The sequence below is a fragment of the Tribolium madens genome, unplaced genomic scaffold (assembly GCF_015345945.1).
Source record: "Tribolium madens isolate multiple individuals breed KSU strain unplaced genomic scaffold, Tmad_KSU_1.1 Scaffold_7;HRSCAF=85;Tcas5.2_LG10, whole genome shotgun sequence".
In the NCBI taxonomy this organism is placed as follows: Eukaryota; Metazoa; Arthropoda; class Insecta; order Coleoptera; family Tenebrionidae; genus Tribolium; species Tribolium madens.
In genome coordinates this window covers 5,532,093-5,550,942 of record NW_025401050.1, presented here as the reverse complement: position 1 = coordinate 5,550,942, position 18,850 = coordinate 5,532,093, and the positions used below count along the sequence as shown (strand labels likewise).

Sequence of the window (18,850 nt, the reverse complement as noted above, 5' to 3'; positions counted from 1 at the left end):
TTGTGTTGACTCCCGTAGTCATAATTTTCTATTTTATTTTTTAAATGTGGCAGTACTGTTTTTTTCTGTCAGATTGAAATTAAAGATTATGTACGATGGTTTTGGGGTTTAATAAAATTTTAAGGCACAATCGCGTGCTTTATTCAGAACATTCAAGTAATAAAATACATTTTAAGCCGAAGCTTGTTTTTGGATGAAACATCAGTGAATAACTCCGATTACCTCCGATAAAAAAATGTCGATAAAGTTAAAAGTTGGAACACCAAACCCAAGTGCAAGAATTTTGTTCATAACGTTGATCGAACTTCTGATATGAAAGATTTGTAAGAAGAAAAGCATATTTTCTTGCTAGAATCATGTCCATGGTATTTGTGGCAGTTATCAATTTACAAATAAAACTTGAATGTTGCACAAAAGGTTGGTTCTTCTTAATAAATCAAAGATCGTTATTGATAATAACAAACATTTTAATTATTGTTCCCAACTGAAACGCAGTTGCCTCAAGAAAACCTTTAGGGGTGCAGTGGTTTAGTTGATTGACCAAAAATCGGAAAACCCTCCAAATATTTCGTTGATATTTGACTTATACTGGATAACTAGATTGTTTTATTACTGCTGTGTATCAGCAGTTTATCTGTTTTTTGTTTCTTTGCGTCCTTGTCCGCTGAAGTGAGTCGGGCCTAGACCTTGTGAGAAAAAAGGCATTTTTATTTTAAGGGGATCAGATTATTCTCTTACACCTATCCCAACGCAAGTACATAACAATTACCTTTTGGTAAATTTCAAAGGTTTGTTAAGGACTAATAGTTAACAATCACAAATTTAGTTTTGTGCTTCAGTGATAGGAGTTTGTGATACAACGTGTTTTGGTCTTGGTATGTTGGAGGATTGGCATAATTCTTTAGTGTGACGATAGTTCTGCAGTTCATCAAATCATTTAAAAGAAATTTTTGCTCCTACGAATAAAGTCACAAGCAGGCCAATCTAAGGGGAAACAAACCCAAGTTGATCCTTTCTTTGGTTTTGAGCAAGAACGAATCTTGTTGGATACAATTTCCACATTCTACTGACGTTGCCTGCAGATGCTTCTATCTGAGTTAATTATGTCTGATACATTTGCAATTACCTTTTATGACTAAATTCAAAATAAAAACATTTTTCTTATACCTTTGAGTTATTTAACCAAAATTGGAGCTCAATACAACTCGTTCAAATAATATTCAAACTCTCATGTTTTGGGTTATTTTAAATATCCAAATCAAATAGGATGTATTGTAGTCTCTTCGGTTTCCGTTAAGGAGCACATTAAAATCAATTCAAATAAATAAACTCAAGATTTACTAATTAAAACACCAGCTGTTCGTAGATTGTCATTAAATGTCAAAATGCTGTCAAAAGTGATCAGTGTTTTTTGTCAAGGTTACTTCGTTGTGCATAAACGTTGAGTACACTCGTAAATTGTGACCTTGAGAATTCTATTATCCACTGAAATATGGTATACCAATTTTTTCACCAAAATTTTGACTTAATTTTTTTTGACGTAATTTCCATTTAAAAAAAAACAGACTTTACTGCATTATTCTATTTTACAAAAAAAAACAATATTTTTGTGCGGTTAATTGGTATTGAGAAAACTCAAAATTATGCAAAATTTGGTAATTTCAGAATACGTTAATAACTTCTAAAATATTTAGAATTCTCCAGTTTTCTAGTCGACTCCTCTTCTTGGAACACTCAAATACTGTTTTGTGTCTTTTTGAGATTATTAAAATTATTAGGAGCCCAAAAACAGTGTTTGTTTCAATTTTGATTTTTTTTTATTTTTGCCATTTTTTCAAAATTTTGATCATTTGGCGCTAATTTCAAAATTATGTATTCATTATTCCCAACGTTTTATGTTTGGTACTGTATGATATTACGTTTATAAGGTATTTTGTCGCACTTGCTGCTTCGTGCGTGCGACAAAGTGCTTCTCATAAAACTCGTATCATAATATACTATTTTATGTTATTGCTTTTAAAACGATTAATTTAGTTTTTTGTTAATGCACACATTGAGAATTTAAAAAGTCGGTGCCCATGGCTTTTACGTCAATATTTTTAACAAAACCCAACATTCAAAACATGGTTGATTTTCACAGAAATTTTTAATACAAAATACTTGAATTTGTCGTTACAAAACATCAGAAAATTTAAACAGTTGGTTTCTTAGAAGAGACAAAGCACCAATACAGCAATGAAAATGACTATTAGAATAGAATTGTGTTTTGGTGCTTTAGATTCAAAAGCATACGGTTTGTCGGTCGGCACCGGTTCTAATTCTCCGCACAAAGAGGTGTACTTTGTGTTGCATTTGTCGTATTTAGTCACTTCGGGACATTTTGAACACGGTGGTCCTTCCGTATATACCGGTTCACCTTCAGTCCTAATTAGTCCGCCAATATCCTTCGCAATGTAGTTGCAAATTAAAGCTTGTTCAAAAGACGGTTGAGTAAATTTGTCTTTTTTCGTATCTGCTGTATGAATTCGCGCACAACCTATACGATTCACAGACCACCAACACATTCTTGTAAAGCTTGAAACGGCATACTTTCCCACCTGACCAAATTTACTATACATCTCTGACTGCATGTTTTTGACTTCGTCATACCTTTGAAATAAAAAAATCAGAACTGATCAAACAGTTTCAAGTTTTTACCATTGAACGATCAGTTTTTTTATCAGTTCATCAAAACTGTTGTCTTTAGGTCTTGAACCACCGACATTCTGTACTGCTATTTCCCAATTCTCCAACATCATACATTTATCGCGAAATCCGTTAAATAAACTTCTTCCGTAACATCGTGCCAAATATTCAAGTTCCATGTCATAGTTCACGACCAACATGTTGGCAGCCGATTTGGCAAAGCCGCGAGTTTCGTTACCAGAAGCGAGGAGATTTCGTAATTTGTTGTGTTCGTCCACAACCGTTTGGCGGAATTCTACGATTTTCTCTAAAACCTCGCTTCGAGTTCCTTGCTTTTTGCAATCGCAACCAGTAGATTTAAGATTGGGGGGGCATTTTTTCGTACAATATTCCGACTTTTTGGGTTTAAATTTTTCCTTCTCACCATTTACACACAAAAGCAGTGCGAACAACAAAATCGACCGAAACATTATTTAGAATTTTGAAGTAAATTTCAAACTTTATGTTTGTTTGTAATAGTAACTATGGCCACAGAACTACATAATAGAACGCCTACTTAAGGGTGTCCGCGACATTCGTATATTGAAAACAAGATTACTCTCTTAATATGCAACAGAATTTCATGTATTGTACATCAAAATCAAGGTTTTTTAAATCTACAGGCCGATACGTTGAGATTTTTAAAAAAAATTTAATACTTTTAAAAAAAGAACAAAAATGCATAAATGGTGACTTTGAAAACTACTTTACTCAGTCACTTTCAAGTAATCAATTTTGGTTTTTGTAAGATAATTTAAAAGAAAATTCTATAGGCCGATTCTATTGGCCTTTTTTTTAAAAGTGTTTAGTTTTTGAGATATTGTGATTGATGTAAAAGTCACGATATTTAACGGTAGATCTAAAGATTCGTGTTAGGGTTTTGATATTTATTACAAAATATTAATTCTTAGCAAATTCAACAAACACCATGTAATAAATAATAATAATAATAATTTTGCCCAAAAATGCCTCCTAGTTCTTTGCTTTTACCACTAGAATAAATAGCAATAATAATCAGACAAAATAATTATTATACAACAAATTTACACCTATTATTAATTAAACAAATTTCGCCACTATAGTAACTAAATTGACTTATCCATTCTGAAAAACTGCATTTTGGGTATTGAGTATGTACCTAATATAACCATTTTTCATACTATTTTATTGGGTCCAGCAAAGACTCAGCTTGTTTCGAGAGCGTATATAAAAAAATTATTACTTTTAAACAAATGCTCACCAGAAGTCTAAAACAAATAGTTTTTTAGCGGGGCAACTATGAAAAAAAAATATTGAAGAGATCGTTTTAATTTATCGTGTTCTTCATAAAAAATGATTCGGCCTATTATAATTTTTTTTTTTTATAAGACATAACTATAAATGAAAACTTCGCATTTTTCTACGGTTAGTGGTACCCATAAATGTGGTCAATGACAAAAAATTGCAATGCAAAACAAGTACACTTTTAAACTAAAAAAACCTAGCTTAAAAAATCATAAATGCCCCTCCAAAGAATATGAATTTTATAGTGCGCATTGTTAATTAGATATTTAGATGTACGGATACAAAATTTTGAACGATTTGTCATTGACATAAAATGTAAAACTGACTTTATGTGCAACTTTTTTTTATTTTTGTAGTTTTCATGCTAACAGCTAAATAAAAATGACAATAATTCAAAATAATAAAAAAATAATAACTATATAAAAAACGTACTTCAACTGCTGGCATTATTGTATGTATTAGGAAATCCACGCTAAAAATAAATTTCAACTATAACTTTCAAGTTTTAGATCCAAACGTCAATCATAATGACACTAAAGCGTGGCTTACGTTGATATTTTTTGAACTGACATAACTTGATGTCCAAAATTTTGAGTCCACAATTGCATAAATTTGTAATATTTCCGATTGTAAAAATTTTAATTTATAGAATTATATGCAAAAATTTAAATTAAATTTAAATGGAACCTGTGAGCTTTCTAATTAGTACATATGTACAACCTATGAGGTAGATAGAATAATTATGATTAGATTTTTTTTAAGATCCAAAAGTCAAAACAATATAAATCTAACAAAAAAAGCTAGAACCTAAATTTGTTGTTTATGTTGTGTGTTTATACCTATCGTCATGTGAATGAAAATTTAAAATAAAAATAACATTGATAATTTCAAACTACATATTTAGAATTTTTTGGTTTCACCGAATCATTTTACATACGCATGGTCTAAAATGTTTAAATTTTGATACACTATACAGTTCCGTTTTTATTGTTACAAATTTAAACAGATGATAGGATATTCAATTCTAAGACAAAAGTTTCCTATAAACATGTATCGAAAAATTCTTGGTAAGAAACCATTTAAGATAAAATTACAAAATTTGGTACAGATGATAATCTTTATACACCTGAACGAATTAAATGTCGAAATTTTTAATCAGGGGCGTACGAAACTGGGGGAGTTTAAGGTAAAAAAATAACCTATTTATTTTGGCTTTAGTTTCTCGGTACTTTCAGCAACAAAAGTTCGATAGTTTATCACAGAAAAGTCTCTCTTGTGTCGATACGACTTATTGTTTTTGAATAAAATTAATTTAAAATTTATGTTACACACCAATACAACATTTAAATAGCTCAGAATTTACAGAATACAAAAGCAAGAAATTCATATTTTTTAATCAACCTCAACTAATTAACATTACATTACAGTAACAATAATAACATTAATTAAATGAACTTACCTAAATCTAAAGGAGTTATTCAAAGTGACCACCATTTTAGTCAATGCATAACTAAAGAAACTAGAGCCAAAATAGATAGGGTATTTTTTTACCCTAAACCCCACCAGTTTCGGACGCCCCTGATTAGAAATTTCGTCATTTGATGTTTGAATCCTTTTCGATACAGGTTTATAGGAAACTTTTGTCTTAGAATTGAATATCCTACCACCTGTTTAAATTTGTAACAATAAAAATGGAACACCCTGTATAATACAGTATGTCCCCGGATTGAGTTTGCAAGAGGAAAAAAAACTTATTTTTGATTTTACGCCAAAACTACAAAGGAAAAAAAGTTTTTGCTTTACTTGAAACCAGCAAATCTGTAATTAAAATTTCATTATTTTAACTCAGTAGAAAGAAAAGTTTATTTTTCTCTTGATTTTGGACTTAGAATAATTTTTCTCTGCTTTTTAAGTCCCATCACATTGGCGGTTTTATTATTTTGACAAATGAGTTTTCGCAAGTTAAATAACAAAAATGTTTGTGAAAAACATAATTTTAATAAACAGCAACTCAAAGAAACAGCTTTAAAAGGTAAAAATCAAAGTCATTTTTAACAAGAACTATCATTATTTAATTAATAAATTAATTGTCAAAGTTACATATAGTTGTCAAATAATTGATAAGACTTAAAAAGCAGAGAAAAATGAACTTTTCTTTGTACTGAGTTAGAATAATGAAGTTTTAATTACAGATTTGCTGGTTTCCAGTAAAGCAAAAACTTTTTTTCCTTTGCAGTTTTGGCGTAAAATCAAAGATATTTTTTTTCCTTTTGTAAACTCAATCCGGGTACATACTGTATATAAAAATTCGAAAAACAGAAATTTTAATTAAAAAAATTGTATAATTTGCCTTTTTTAGAAACTTTTATCTTGGCATTTTGAACAAAATTTGTGAATCGATAAGTAAAAAAAATGTTTAATGTTTGTTTGTTTCAGGTAACACAGGAAAGAATTAAATTGTCATTAAATTCCTCAAGAATGAGAAAAGTAAAAAGTGTTTAGACAAAACACGAGTTATTTACTTTCCTAGTCTATAATTATCTCCAAAAACGCTCCATTTTAATTCAAAAGACCTCAATTAAACAAACTAAATTTTTTCCCAAATTCTCACATAAATAAGCGATATTGTAACTAATTACAACAACATTAGCAACAAATTCATTAAGTAATAGCCGGAAAAACTGTTTCACGCAAACTTTATCTCGCGGCTAAAATTCCGAGCATCACAACGCGGAAAATTTAAAAAATCAAGGATGAAGAGGACAATTGTGCGTTTAATTACAATTTTTTTCCAAATTGTGTGAATTTTTTTCTAGGGTCAATACCTGAATTGATCTATTGTTCGTGTTTGAAGGGACAATGGCTTCTGTCAAACCTATGTTCAAGAACAAATTGCAAAATCTTCTCTATTCATCATGTTAATTCTAAACATATGATTTTGCATGAGATTGTGGATACTGTAATTATTCGTATGTGAAGTAAATGCTTCGGATTTGAAGGTTGACGCAATTAGACGAACAAAGAGCTTATTTTTAGAAGTTTTTTCGAAAAAGTGGGCTTTTTCAATGCAAATGTCGCCACTAATTGGCAAAACATTAATTCTTCAATTAATTAACAAAACGAGACGAGAAATGAGTTTCAAATTTTCATTTCTGATTGAATTAAGTTTAGTCATGATACAATTCATAAACACACCATTATTGTGCTATAAATCATCAGTCATTAAATGAATACACTTGTCACGTAATAATGAGTAACGCAGACCAATTAGATGGTGATGTATAAGTAGTGACAAAGGTCAAAAATCAAATTATTATCTACTATATTTGCCCTGCAAAAACAATAATAATAATAAATAACGGTGCTTCTTGAATAGATAAACATCAATTTAATCTAGAGATAAAAAATACAGAAATAAGAATTTTGGCGGATGTGAGAGTGAAATCAAAAGTTTTTAAATAGACCAGATATTTAAATCCTCTAGACAATAGAATACTTATTATGGGAAAATGTTAGGTGAGAACAAGTTTCGAACGACTGTACCAGTAAAGAAAGTATTGCAATGGCGAAAAAATCGCATCTCTAGTTATTGCAAAATAAATAATGTGTAATGTTAAAAAAAATATTTTTTTTTGAGCTCAATTAGAATTTCTTTGAGTAAGAAGATAAAATTAATTAAGATAAAATCTGAGACAACACTAACAAAAAAATTAAAATAAAGTATTTTTTTATTTCAAAGTTTTCAAATTTTTTTTCTGCATTAACTAAGTTTTACATCTTTTTAAACACAATTATAAAATCTGAATCACTCGATATAACAAAAAATTTCAAATATTATATAAATAAACTTACAAAAAAGCGTTAATGTAATTTTATTGTAAGTAAAAATATTTTTTTGCTTAAAAGCAGTCAATAGTATATTACAATCAAACGGGAAAGTATGTCAATACCCGGAGGACTTACATTCAAAAGTTTTGTTAAGTGTCGTGTTAAAACATGGATCACCCGGTATATAAAATTACTAATTAACACAAGAATTCTACATTTTGTCATTTTTTTTTTGGAAAAACAATGGTTACTCTATTTTCAAAATTTGGGTTATACAAAATGTTTTACACAATTTACAATAATTAGACAGTTTTATTTCTAGAAATTCTAGAAATCAGCTATTCTGTATTTGTAACTTTAAATAAGATACTATTACAATTGGTTTTAAACAGGGTGTTCGTTTTTCGAGTTCCACCATGGAGATCTCAATTATTATAAGAGATACGAGATAGGTTAAATTAGAACAAAGTTGAGCATTTTTATGCTGAATAATTATCTGAAAGTAAATTTAATGTAGCATTTTTAGTTTTTGAATTATGGGATAAAAACGAAAATTTCTACTTTTTGTTTTTATTTTTTAAGCAAAAACTAAAAGACCTAGACGTTTATAACTAGGAGATTGTTAAGGCACTTTCTTACAAAAAATCTAAATCTGTCATAGTATAATCCAAGTCGCTCTTGTTGTCAGATTTACAACACTCAAGTTTGTATTTTCTTATGGACGCCATATTAGATTTCTATATTTTTGAAAAATCTTTTTGTTCCTGATTATAACGATACACGAAACACATGCTGATCAAAATTAAAAAAAGCGTTTTTGCGAAGAGTGCTTTGGAAAAAATGCCACCAATTTTAATTAACAAACTAAATTTTGAAGCTAGTGCATTCGAGCATCTTTTTTGTTTTTTTTTGTGAAATATAAATTCTAATTTATCACGTTGTTCCTATTTCAAAACCTTTGTTTTTAAGTAGGTAAGCTTGAAGGAAATGTGACTTCCAGATCCAAATTTAATTAAATTGTCAAAATTTAGTTTGTTAGTTAAAATTGTTGGCATTTTTTCCAAAACACTCTTTGCAAAAACGCTTTTTCTTAATTTTGATCAGCATGTAAAATTTGATAATATAGTGTGAGACATCGTTGTAATCGGGAACAAAAAGACTTTTCAAAAATACAGAAATCAAATATGACGTCCAAAAAAAATCGTATCTCTTATAATAACTGAGATCCCCATGGTAAAGCTCGAAAAACGAACAGCCTATATAATATAAAATAAAACAACTAAATACATACACAATTTTAAGTTTTGCTCTAACAGAGAATAGAGACTCTAAAACATGAGCCAGCCTGAATATTAATCAAAAATAAGTGTAGTTTGAAAATTTGAGAGTTTGTTTTTTGTACGATTTTTGAAAATATATGTATTTTTTAAATTTAATTTTTTTTAAATTGTAGTTTAAGTAAAAAGTGTCATTTTCCACTTAGTGGTAAAACTTGAGTCATCCTGTATAACAACAAAATAATTTACAATAATTTTAATAACTAGTTTAAATAATATTTTTTTGCTTAATTAAAACACAATTATGTTATTAAGTACCGCAACGTATTTCAAAATGATTTTCATCTAGTCGCCTATGAAATTTCTCTGTTGTATTTTTTTTCGGTACCACTCTACTCTTTTTGAACTAGATACTTCTGTCAACAGTGACATATGTCAATCGAAATAAATTAACATTTGAAGTTAATTAAATTCAATATTTTTTAAAGCGGCATTTTTTATTTTATAGGGAATTCCATAAGTGACTAGATAAAAACGATTTGAAACAGTTAGAAACCGCAGACGTAAGGAAATTTGAATCACCTAATACATACAGGGTGTTAAAAAAATTGTAAATTTCAGACGTAAAAAAAATGAATCACCTACTACATACAGGGCTCCAAAAAATTAAAGGAACAAAATATTTTCCTAAATTTTTAAGTGATTTTTGATAAGCTGTAACTCGTCGTATCTAGATTTTAAATAAAACCATTTCGATGCTTTAGTTTCTAGATTTAAGATTTTTTGACAGATATTTTTTCTGTGCTACGGTTTTCACGTAATTCTAAGTAATAACGCGAACAAAAAATTCTAAATTCTCATATTTTTGTTTTTGGTCCACGGACGTGGAGATTTTTTTTAGTTAAGTCAATTTATAGGCCGTATAGCATGTTTGTTTACCTTTAATATGCTTTCTTCATATTCTCTTTACGACAATTTGTCGCTGAGATATCTGACTTTAAATGAAAAAGGATACTCTTGTCTTTGATCGTCGATATCTGAGCAACCAATGACCACACAGAGAAACATTTAAGAAATAATATTGCTGACCACACAGAGAAACATTTAAGAAATAATACTGCTTAGTTTTTGAAAAAAAAAAATAATTTTTTATCTTGGCGAAAATCAGACGATGTTCAGAAACAATTTGTATAATTGTTTCTTTAATTCTTTTGCAAAACTTTGATCAATCGGTCCGAGAAAACGATTTGATGGAGTGATTTAAAAATTAACAGGGCTGTGAGAGATACTTTGAGATGTAAAAACACCTAAAAACATTAGTCTCTCATTCAATATTGGTGAATACGCGGTAGATTTACTAAAACAACGCAAAAACTTTTAATCAATGTTAAAGGTAAAAAAAATATTTTTAAAAAGATCTCAAAACTAGAAACTTAAAGGATCAAAATGGTTCTATTTAAAATCTAGATACGACCATTTTTCAATGTGTTACAGCCTTTCAAAAATCACCGAAAAATTTAAGAAAATTTTTTGTTTCTTTAATTTTTTGAAGTAATCTAGTATGGACCAAAATAAACAAAAAAGTTTTAATAAAGATGGGTTAGCAAAATTAAAATCGTTACTTCGCCTTAAATATTTTACAATTTTTTATTAACACCCTGTATATTATTTTAATTATTCCAGCACCAAATAAAAATAAAAACAATAAAATGTAACCAAAAAGTAACATTTTTTGAAATTCTAGCTTAAGTAAAAAGTGTCATTTTGTACGAAGCGGTAAAACTTAAGTCACCCTGTATAGCCATACAATATTTTAAAACTTCTGATAACAAGTTCAAATTATATTTTTTACATAATTCCACAGTTCCATAATTACACAGTTCCAAGTAATATTTTTTTTTATTCTGTTAAAAATCTCAGCCTAGTACATACAGGCAGTTAAAAAAAGATTGTAAATATTTAAAAGCTAAGGAGACAGTATGCACCAAAATAAACAACAAATTCTTAATAAACACGGTTTTGGAGATATCGAATATATTTTTTTTTAATTTTTACTAAAAGCTTCTCTTTTTTGTTTGAGCAGATAGCAAATAAATGTTTCAAAAAACGAATAACTTTTGATATCTCTAAAACCGTTATTTTGGGAACCTATGTTTATTAAAACATTTTTGTTTGTTTTGGTCCATACTATTACCTCCTGAAGTATTTTACATTTTTTTTAATATCCTGTATATTATTTTAATTATTCCAACTCCAAATAAAAATAAAAACAATATAAAATTTAACGAAGCGGTAAAACTTGAGTCACCCTGTATAGCAATATAAAATTTTAAAAATTTGATAACCAGTTTAAATAGTACTAATATTTTTTTACTCAATAAAAACAGTTTTATGTAATGTTTTTTTATTCATTTAAAAAATTCAGATACAATAAAATTTGAATCATCCTGTATATTAATATAATAATTTAAAATTTTAAAAATTTAATCGAATAAATTAAATTAACGAAGCATAATTAAACAAAAAATGTAATTTTTTTTTTCAATGTAGAAGAATTCGAACTTTCAAATTCTCGATGAATCAGAAAAACTCGAACCCATAGCACACCTTTCGTTCGAAAACGGGCAGTCCCATTAGTCCCATTACCAGTAAAGAAAACAATCGCGTGAAAGCGACAATAGCCCAGGCCAGGACAAGGTAAAATGCGCCCCTCCCACTCACTCAAAGTTCTCACGTGTGTGTAATCAAGAAGATACCACGCCGACAATTGTCAGTTTGAATATGCGACTTATTGAAGCAACACAAGCTTAAAATGTGCGATATTAGTAACAATCGAAAGTTTGTCACAATTGTGCTCCTCACTCGCCTCGTCCTAGCCCAAAACCCCCAATACAACAACCCCAATTACAACACACAAAATCTCGACTCGCGCCAATACAACAACCCCAATTACAACACACAAAATCTCGACTCGCGTCAATACAACAACCCCAATTACAACCCACAAGACTTCGATAACCGGTTTGAACCCGTGGACGATAACAGGTTCAACCAAGCCAACTTGGATCGAGGCCCAACCAGCGATGTGAGAGCTTTGCTGCAAGCTCTGGATCTTCAAGGCTCGCAGGAATGCACAAGAAATGTCGCCGCCCAATGGGATTTTGAGACGAATGTCAACCAAGCGACGCAATTGGAGGCCGTAAGTGCGACTTTTATCAACAGGAAATGCTTGGGAATGTAATAAAATAGAGCGAGTTCTCAGCTATTGTTATTCCAAGACTTTCAGTCGATTTCGTTATGTAAAAGAAGAAAATGCAGCAAAGGTTGAGTGTGACGTTTTTCAACCATTATTATTATTATTACTAGAATGGAAAAGTTGGAGTAATTTGCTTTCCTTGGCTTGGAAAAAGTCGGTTTACAAGTTGTAAAAAATTGTTTATGCGAATACAATATTTGTTCACACGGGGGACCTTCGATGCACTCACTGTATGCTAATTGTTGAATACTCAATTTTTTTTTTATTTTGAGGACTGAAAAGTGACGTGTTTTGGGCCAGAAGTGATTTATTATGTTTTATCTACGATCAAAACATGTTTGTTGTGTTGTTATTAAAGCAAAAAATTGTTTAAAGAATTTTATTGGTGTGTTGCTCAAGACGAGTTTTTCCATTATCTGGAAACATAAGAGTGTGGTAATTTTACAAGACTTTCACTGAAACCTTCAAGGGCAGGTTTGGTTTTAATATTTACTGTAAATAAAAAAAAAATCTTAAAAAGTGCACACAAAATATTTTTCTAAAATAAACTATTAAATATAATTTATTCTTCGACTCTGTCAAAATTTACGGTTTTTCTCTTTTGACAATTGTTTGGAATTTCTCAATACGAAACGTCAAATTATTTTTAACAGATTTAAAGCAAATTTAAGCCATGTTGAATTTGAAGAATAAAATGTTGTATTCAACTCGTTTGAGTGTAAATCGGACGCTTTATTTGACCGAGTGGATTTTTAAAACACGAGTGTAACAAGTGGTTTACCATCCCCGAACTCGTCGATTAAAAAACTATTTTTTCAAAATTTTAAATTAGATCAATCACCCAGTATTCAAGATCAAAGTGGGCTGTGACTTTGAAATCAAGTTGGCAACACTGATTAATGTATAAAGATTGACAAGTTTTCAATGTCAACTTGATTTCAGAGACACAGGTCACTTTGATCAGAAATTTAATTGAATGATTATCATTTTGTGGCTACACAAGAACATAACAATAATTCAAAAATTGCCAAAATATCTTTTATTTAATAGTTTTTTTGAGACTGGTTTAAGCGATTATAATTTTTGAATCACCCAGTATTTATACATGAAAATTTTTAAATTTTTGCAAATGGTTTTTGTAAAAAACAATTCTTAATTTTATTTTAGTCGAAAAAATATTGCTTAAATATATGAATAATTCATATGTCATATTTTTGCTAAATCACCCAGTATAAACAAATTCCAAGTGGTGTGTGACCTTAAAATCAAGTTGGCAACACTGAATATGCAGAGACAAAAGGTATGAAAATTGACAAGTCTCGAATGTCAACTTAATTTCAAAATGGTAGATCACTTTGATCAGAAATTGAATTGAACGCATAGTATTTTGTACTATTTTGAAACTAACTTATTTGAATCATCCAGTATAACATAAAAATAATATAAAATTTCAAATTTTTCTTGTTTTTTTTAATTTAACAAAATATTTCGTAATAAACATTTTTTTTATTAACATAATAAATTGAGCTCGATTAAAATTTTTGAATCACTCGGTGTTAATACGTGACAAAATATTTAATTTTTCGCTGTTTGTTCAAATAACAATTTTTAATATTATTTTAGTAGAAAAAGTATTATTTAGATATTATTTTTAAACATGTATTGTACAAAAAAAATACGCAGTTGAATAATTTATATTTTACATTTTCTTTTTGTCCGATAAAGTAATAACATACAGAGTGTTTCATTTGAGAAAATCAAGTTTATTGACATTTTACAAATGTCGACACTCTGCAGTAGTTGCAAAAGATTGATCCAATTCCAACCATAATAAATTAGGACCATAATTTAGGACCAGACTTATACACTTTTTCTTTCTAGGAAAATCGCTGTGATTTTTGAAAAATAACATTTGTTTTTCATAAAATCGCTCATAAATGATAAACGGCATATGATAGATCCATAAAACCTAATATGGATTTTCTTGGAATAAAAATCTTTTTCAACCAACGCATAATATACTGAGTGTACTATAAGAAAAAATAATAAGTTTGTTGCGCCACCCTATATAGGAATCCCCTATAATGACGAAAAATTTTTTGGATCATAGAAAAAATAAAAGTCTGTCGTCCAAAAAAAACCGCATTTCGTTATCTTCTTTACTGTCAGAGTAATCGAAGAAAGAGGGAGATTTGGGACATTCTGTATGTAGGTACAGAGTGCCCCAGCGATTTGGTAAAGTCCATAGTGACCTTTGAATTATTTTCAACTATACAGCGTGTCCCGAAAATACGTTACAATACAAACTTGTGTTTCTTTAAATAAAAAACTGTATGTTTCATTTTCATTCAGTTTCATTTAAAAAACACAAGTTTGTATTGTAACTTATTTTTGGGATATGTTTTATAGTTGAAAACAATTTTAGGTGATACACTATCAATTTCCTATATACATCCATTAAAATTTGATCCTTTGAAGGTCAATTTTGGAGTTTACCAACTCTGTATAGAAGCCCTGAGAAAAACTTTTTATGTTATTTGTATTGCTTTTAAAACGCTTAATTTATCAAGTTTTTTGTTAATGCACTCATTGAAAATATAAAACGTCGGTGCCCATCAATATTTTTAACAAAAACGAATATTCGAGACATGGTTTATTTTCCCAGAAATTTTTATTACAAAATACTTGAATTTGTCGTTACAAAAGCATCAGAAAATTCAAACAGTTTGTTTCTTAGAAGAGACAAACCACCAATAAACCAATGAAAATGACTATTGGAAAGGATTTGTGTTTTGGAGCTTTAGCTTTATCAAAATCCCACTCTTTTTCGGTCGGCACCGGTTCTAATTCCCCACACAAAGAGGTGAAGTTCTTGTTGCATTTGTTGTATTTTTCACCTTCGGGACATTTGGTACACGCTGGCCCTTGGATGTACATCCGCCCGTTTATTAAGTTAATTACTCCTTTAAGATCCTTCGTACAATAGTTGCAAATTAACGCTGTTACATAAATCGGATGTATAAATTTTTCTTTTTTTGTATCTGCTGTATAAATTCGAGCACAACCTACACGATTCGCACTCCACCAACACATTGCTGTAAAGTGTCCAATGTTATACTTTTCCACTGAATTGAGTTTCTCATAAATATCTTCCTGCATGTCTTTGACTTCGTCATACCTGCGAAATAAAAAATTCAGGACCGATCAAACCGTTTCAAGCTTTTACCAAGCTACTCTGATGCCAATTTTTACCCTATTCATACTGGGGTCTTTAACATTTACTCCAGCGATATTCTGTCCTGCTCTTTTACCGTTGCTCATCAATCTACATTTATCGTGATATCCGTTAAAAAGGCCTCTTCCCCAACATCGTGCCAAGTATTCAAGCTCCATGTCATAGTTCATGACCACCATGTTGGCAGCTGGTTTGGCAAAGCCGCGAGTTTCGTTACCAGAAGCAAGGAAATTTCGCCAGTAATTATGATAGTCCACACATAATTGACGAAATTCTATCATTTTCTCTAAAATTTCGCTTCGAGTTCCTCGTTGTTTGCAATCGCAACCAGTAGATTTTAGTTTATTACATTTTAACTTACAATAATCCACCTTTGTGGGATCAAATTTTCCTTCACCATTTACGCACAAAAACACTGCGAAGAATATAATCGACCGAAACATAATTTAGAATTTTGAAGTAAATTTCAAACTTAAAGTTTGGTTGTAGAAGTAACCATGACCACATCTACTAAATACAACGACTACTCAATGGTTTTTAAACAATTCTGTGTATAGTAAAAATCAGGAGGGTGGACCGGTGCGTCATCAATTTCATTTTTTCATTACTAAGGCTCGGATTATATGCACGAAAAATTCGTAAAATATGCCCTTATATATGCGCGTATTTTCACAAAAATATGCACAAAATATTAAGAAGTATGCTCCAATATATGCCAAATATGCATCGATATGCAAAATTTTTAACAATAAAAAATCAAAGTTCTGATAAATTTTTATCCTCGAATACACTAAACTTTGTATTTTCGTCATCTTGAACTGCACACAATAAATGAAAGAATAAATAAATTGGTTTGGCGTAAGACAAGCCATTTTAATAACCTAGTAATTAACCCCTTCTAAAAAATCTGTACTTTTTAGATCACATCACGTTTTTTGCTTAAAGTATTTATTTTTTGAAAAAAATAATTAATGAATTATTAAGTTCTGTAGAAATGTGATGATTTATCAAAAATAAAATTTTTCAAAATTTTTATTTTTCTGTTTTTGAGTTCTACAAACATATTTATTTTTTTAAATGGCAACCCAACAAAAAAAAACATTTTTCTCATGAAGGTCAAGATCTAAGGGATTACAACTATCTACTTTATATTAAATTATTTTTTTACATATGTAAATCGCAATTTAGACAACAAAACTCGAATAACTCAAAAACAAAACAAAATTTTGTTCTTAAAAAATCATTGTTTTATATTACTTTAATTTATATTAATTATTATTATTTGGAAACAAATGATTTAAAAAAAACCGCTTGGGTCATACTTTATATTCACCCAGTATAAAACGAATTTAAAAAGAAAACTCTCTGCAGGGAACTAATTTTTTGAGTTTGGCTTACGAATTACCGGTCGTTTTCTCTTTAAAATGTTTTGTAATCGGATTATTTTTCTTAAACTGTCCAATTTTTAACTTGAACTGAAATCTTTAATCGGAAATTAGTGATTTGAAGAAAATATGCACAAATATGCAATATTTTCTAAAATATGCACCAAGTTGCCAAAATATGCAAAATATGCATTTTTTAATTGCCTTATTTTAATCAAAAAACATTAGATATGCATAGAAAACTTACAATTTTGTTGATATACCTCTTAATGACAAATATGCATTTTGCATATAATCCGAGCCTTATTCATTACCAACACAAAAGTGAAATAAAAAATTGTATCACAATACAAATTGAAACAATTAAAGGGTTTCTAAGGGTGGTAGCCTTGAACATTAATTTACATAAAGTTTGTTTTTTTTAAATGGAAATGCCAAACAGTCTTAACGTTGACACCACTAGTAAATTTATTCATGGTAATTTTAATAAAGGAAGTTGTCAGTTTCGGTTTTTTAAATTAATTTGAAAACAATGTCATTAAACGTCAACACAAAAAATCGTGAAGAAAATTTAGAGACGAAACACTGAAAAAGGAACGAAATCGGTACCGCTAACAGTTTTTAGAAATTTGGAAACGAATAGTTCGCAAGCAAGAAGTTAGAAAATAGGCCCGTTAAAATGTAGACGCAATTTGTAATGCAGGTTTGCTAAATATTCTCAATTTTTAGCAAGAAATTGACAAGAATACAAAATAAACATGAATGAGAAAGAACCTCGGAAAGAACGTAATTAAATTAGTATTTGTTGCATCGTTTTTGAGGAACGAGATGAAAAAGTAACAATTTTGACACTAAACCTGAAGAAGAATTTATAAAATGCATCAACTTTAAACTCATTTCAATAAATTACACAAAATTTATTGCCAATCATCATAATACCTACTTGCATCTTTTGCTAAATTACTTTTTTCTGTATACACATCCTGTTTCTTCAAAGTTTTTGTAGCAAGAATCTTATTTTTGTCCACAACATTGTACTTACTAGCGGAGTGTTTTTATCAAAATTATTATTAGCACTGAATTCTGTCTTTAGACCTTAGGTAATGATGGCTGTCTTCAGGTATTCAATTATAGCGCTTTCAAAGAGCAAACAGGCACACAAGATTTATAAAAGTCAAAATTTTGACAACATCTCATAACCATAATTTTTCAACAATATTTCTAGGAACAAAAACAAAGAGCAAACAAAATTTGTGGCTATGGAGACAAGCTGCTACCAATTTTTTCACCAAAATTTTGACTTGGTAATATCCATTTAAAGAAAAACAGACTTTATTCTTCGACACTGTCAAAATTTATGGTTTTTCCCCCGTGTAAGAAAGTTTTGACAACTGTTTGGCATTTCACAATACGAAACGTCAAATTATTTTTAACAGATTTAAAGAACGTTTAAGCCTTGTTGAGTCTAATTCGAAGAATAAAATGTTGTATTCAACTCGTTTGAGTGTAAATCGGACGCTTTATTCCACCTCGTTACACTCGTGGTATAAAAATCCACTCGGTCAAATAAACCGTCCCATTTACACTCACACTCGTCGAATAAATAACTATTATATACTTCAACTACACCACTTAAATGTCATGTTCGACTAACTTTGTCAATTTGACATTGACAGTAACATTATTGTCGCCGTTGAAAGTCTTTTTGGTATAATTTGCAAATATTTTTCGTTTATTGATTGCTTTCCTGCTTTTGTTCTGCGTCTCATTAGTTTCTTTTAATAATTTCTTACGAATAATTAATTGCCATGAAATCAGGCATAAATGCACTTGTGTTAGTGTAAAAAATTGAAATAATGAG

At 29.6% G+C, this 18,850-nt stretch overlaps 3 protein-coding genes across 4 annotated transcripts in view; 1 reads left to right on the top strand and 2 right to left on the bottom strand.

The window, feature by feature from the left end:
- Positions 1-2,127: 2,127 nt before the first annotated feature.
- On the bottom strand, positions 2,128-3,203 carry LOC123009905 (scoloptoxin SSD558-like). 2 transcript variants are annotated; one of them, XM_044406475.1, is made up of 3 exons: positions 2,698-3,203; positions 2,290-2,649; positions 2,128-2,224 (listed from the first exon to the last, which is right to left on the bottom strand). In XM_044406475.1, exons 1-3 carry the CDS (start codon positions 3,153-3,155, stop codon positions 2,173-2,175), a joined length of 870 nt encoding a protein of 289 aa, XP_044262410.1. In that variant the 5' UTR covers positions 3,156-3,203; the 3' UTR covers positions 2,128-2,172. The 2 variants fall into 2 exon arrangements, with proteins under 2 accessions (XP_044262410.1, XP_044262409.1); XM_044406474.1 differs by having other exon boundaries at positions 2,128-2,649.
- Positions 3,204-11,860: 8,657 nt separating this feature from the next.
- The window catches only part of LOC123010279 (angiotensin-converting enzyme), a 53,956-nt gene continuing 46,966 nt past the window's right edge, over positions 11,861-18,850 (top strand). Inside the window, exon 1 of the mRNA XM_044407021.1 lies at positions 11,861-12,312. Coding sequence (XP_044262956.1) covers positions 11,926-12,312 — 387 coding nt within the window. The 5' untranslated portion in view covers positions 11,861-11,925. The remainder of the gene's footprint in view (positions 12,313-18,850) is intronic.
- LOC123010283 (venom allergen 5 2-like) lies at positions 15,017-16,095 on the bottom strand. The gene is made up of 2 exons (XM_044407025.1): positions 15,596-16,095; positions 15,017-15,547 (listed from the first exon to the last, which is right to left on the bottom strand). The coding sequence occupies exons 1-2, from the start codon at positions 16,045-16,047 to the stop codon at positions 15,103-15,105; spliced, it is 897 nt and encodes a 298-aa protein (XP_044262960.1). The 5' UTR covers positions 16,048-16,095; the 3' UTR covers positions 15,017-15,102.

Bases quoted from the DNA above. Each gene is read 5' to 3' on its own strand.
- LOC123009905 (XM_044406474.1), bottom strand. From the start codon at position 3,155: ATGTTTCGGTCGATTTTGTTGTTCGCACTGCTTTTGTGTGTAAATGGT. The intron at 2,650-2,697 runs GTAAAAACTTGA...TTTATTTCAAAG, and splicing joins AAAAAACTGATCGTTCAATG to GTATGACGAAGTCAAAAACA.
- LOC123010283 (XM_044407025.1), bottom strand. From the start codon at position 16,047: ATGTTTCGGTCGATTATATTCTTCGCAGTGTTTTTGTGCGTAAATGGT. The intron at 15,548-15,595 runs GTAAAAGCTTGA...TTTATTTCGCAG, and splicing joins ATTGGCATCAGAGTAGCTTG to GTATGACGAAGTCAAAGACA.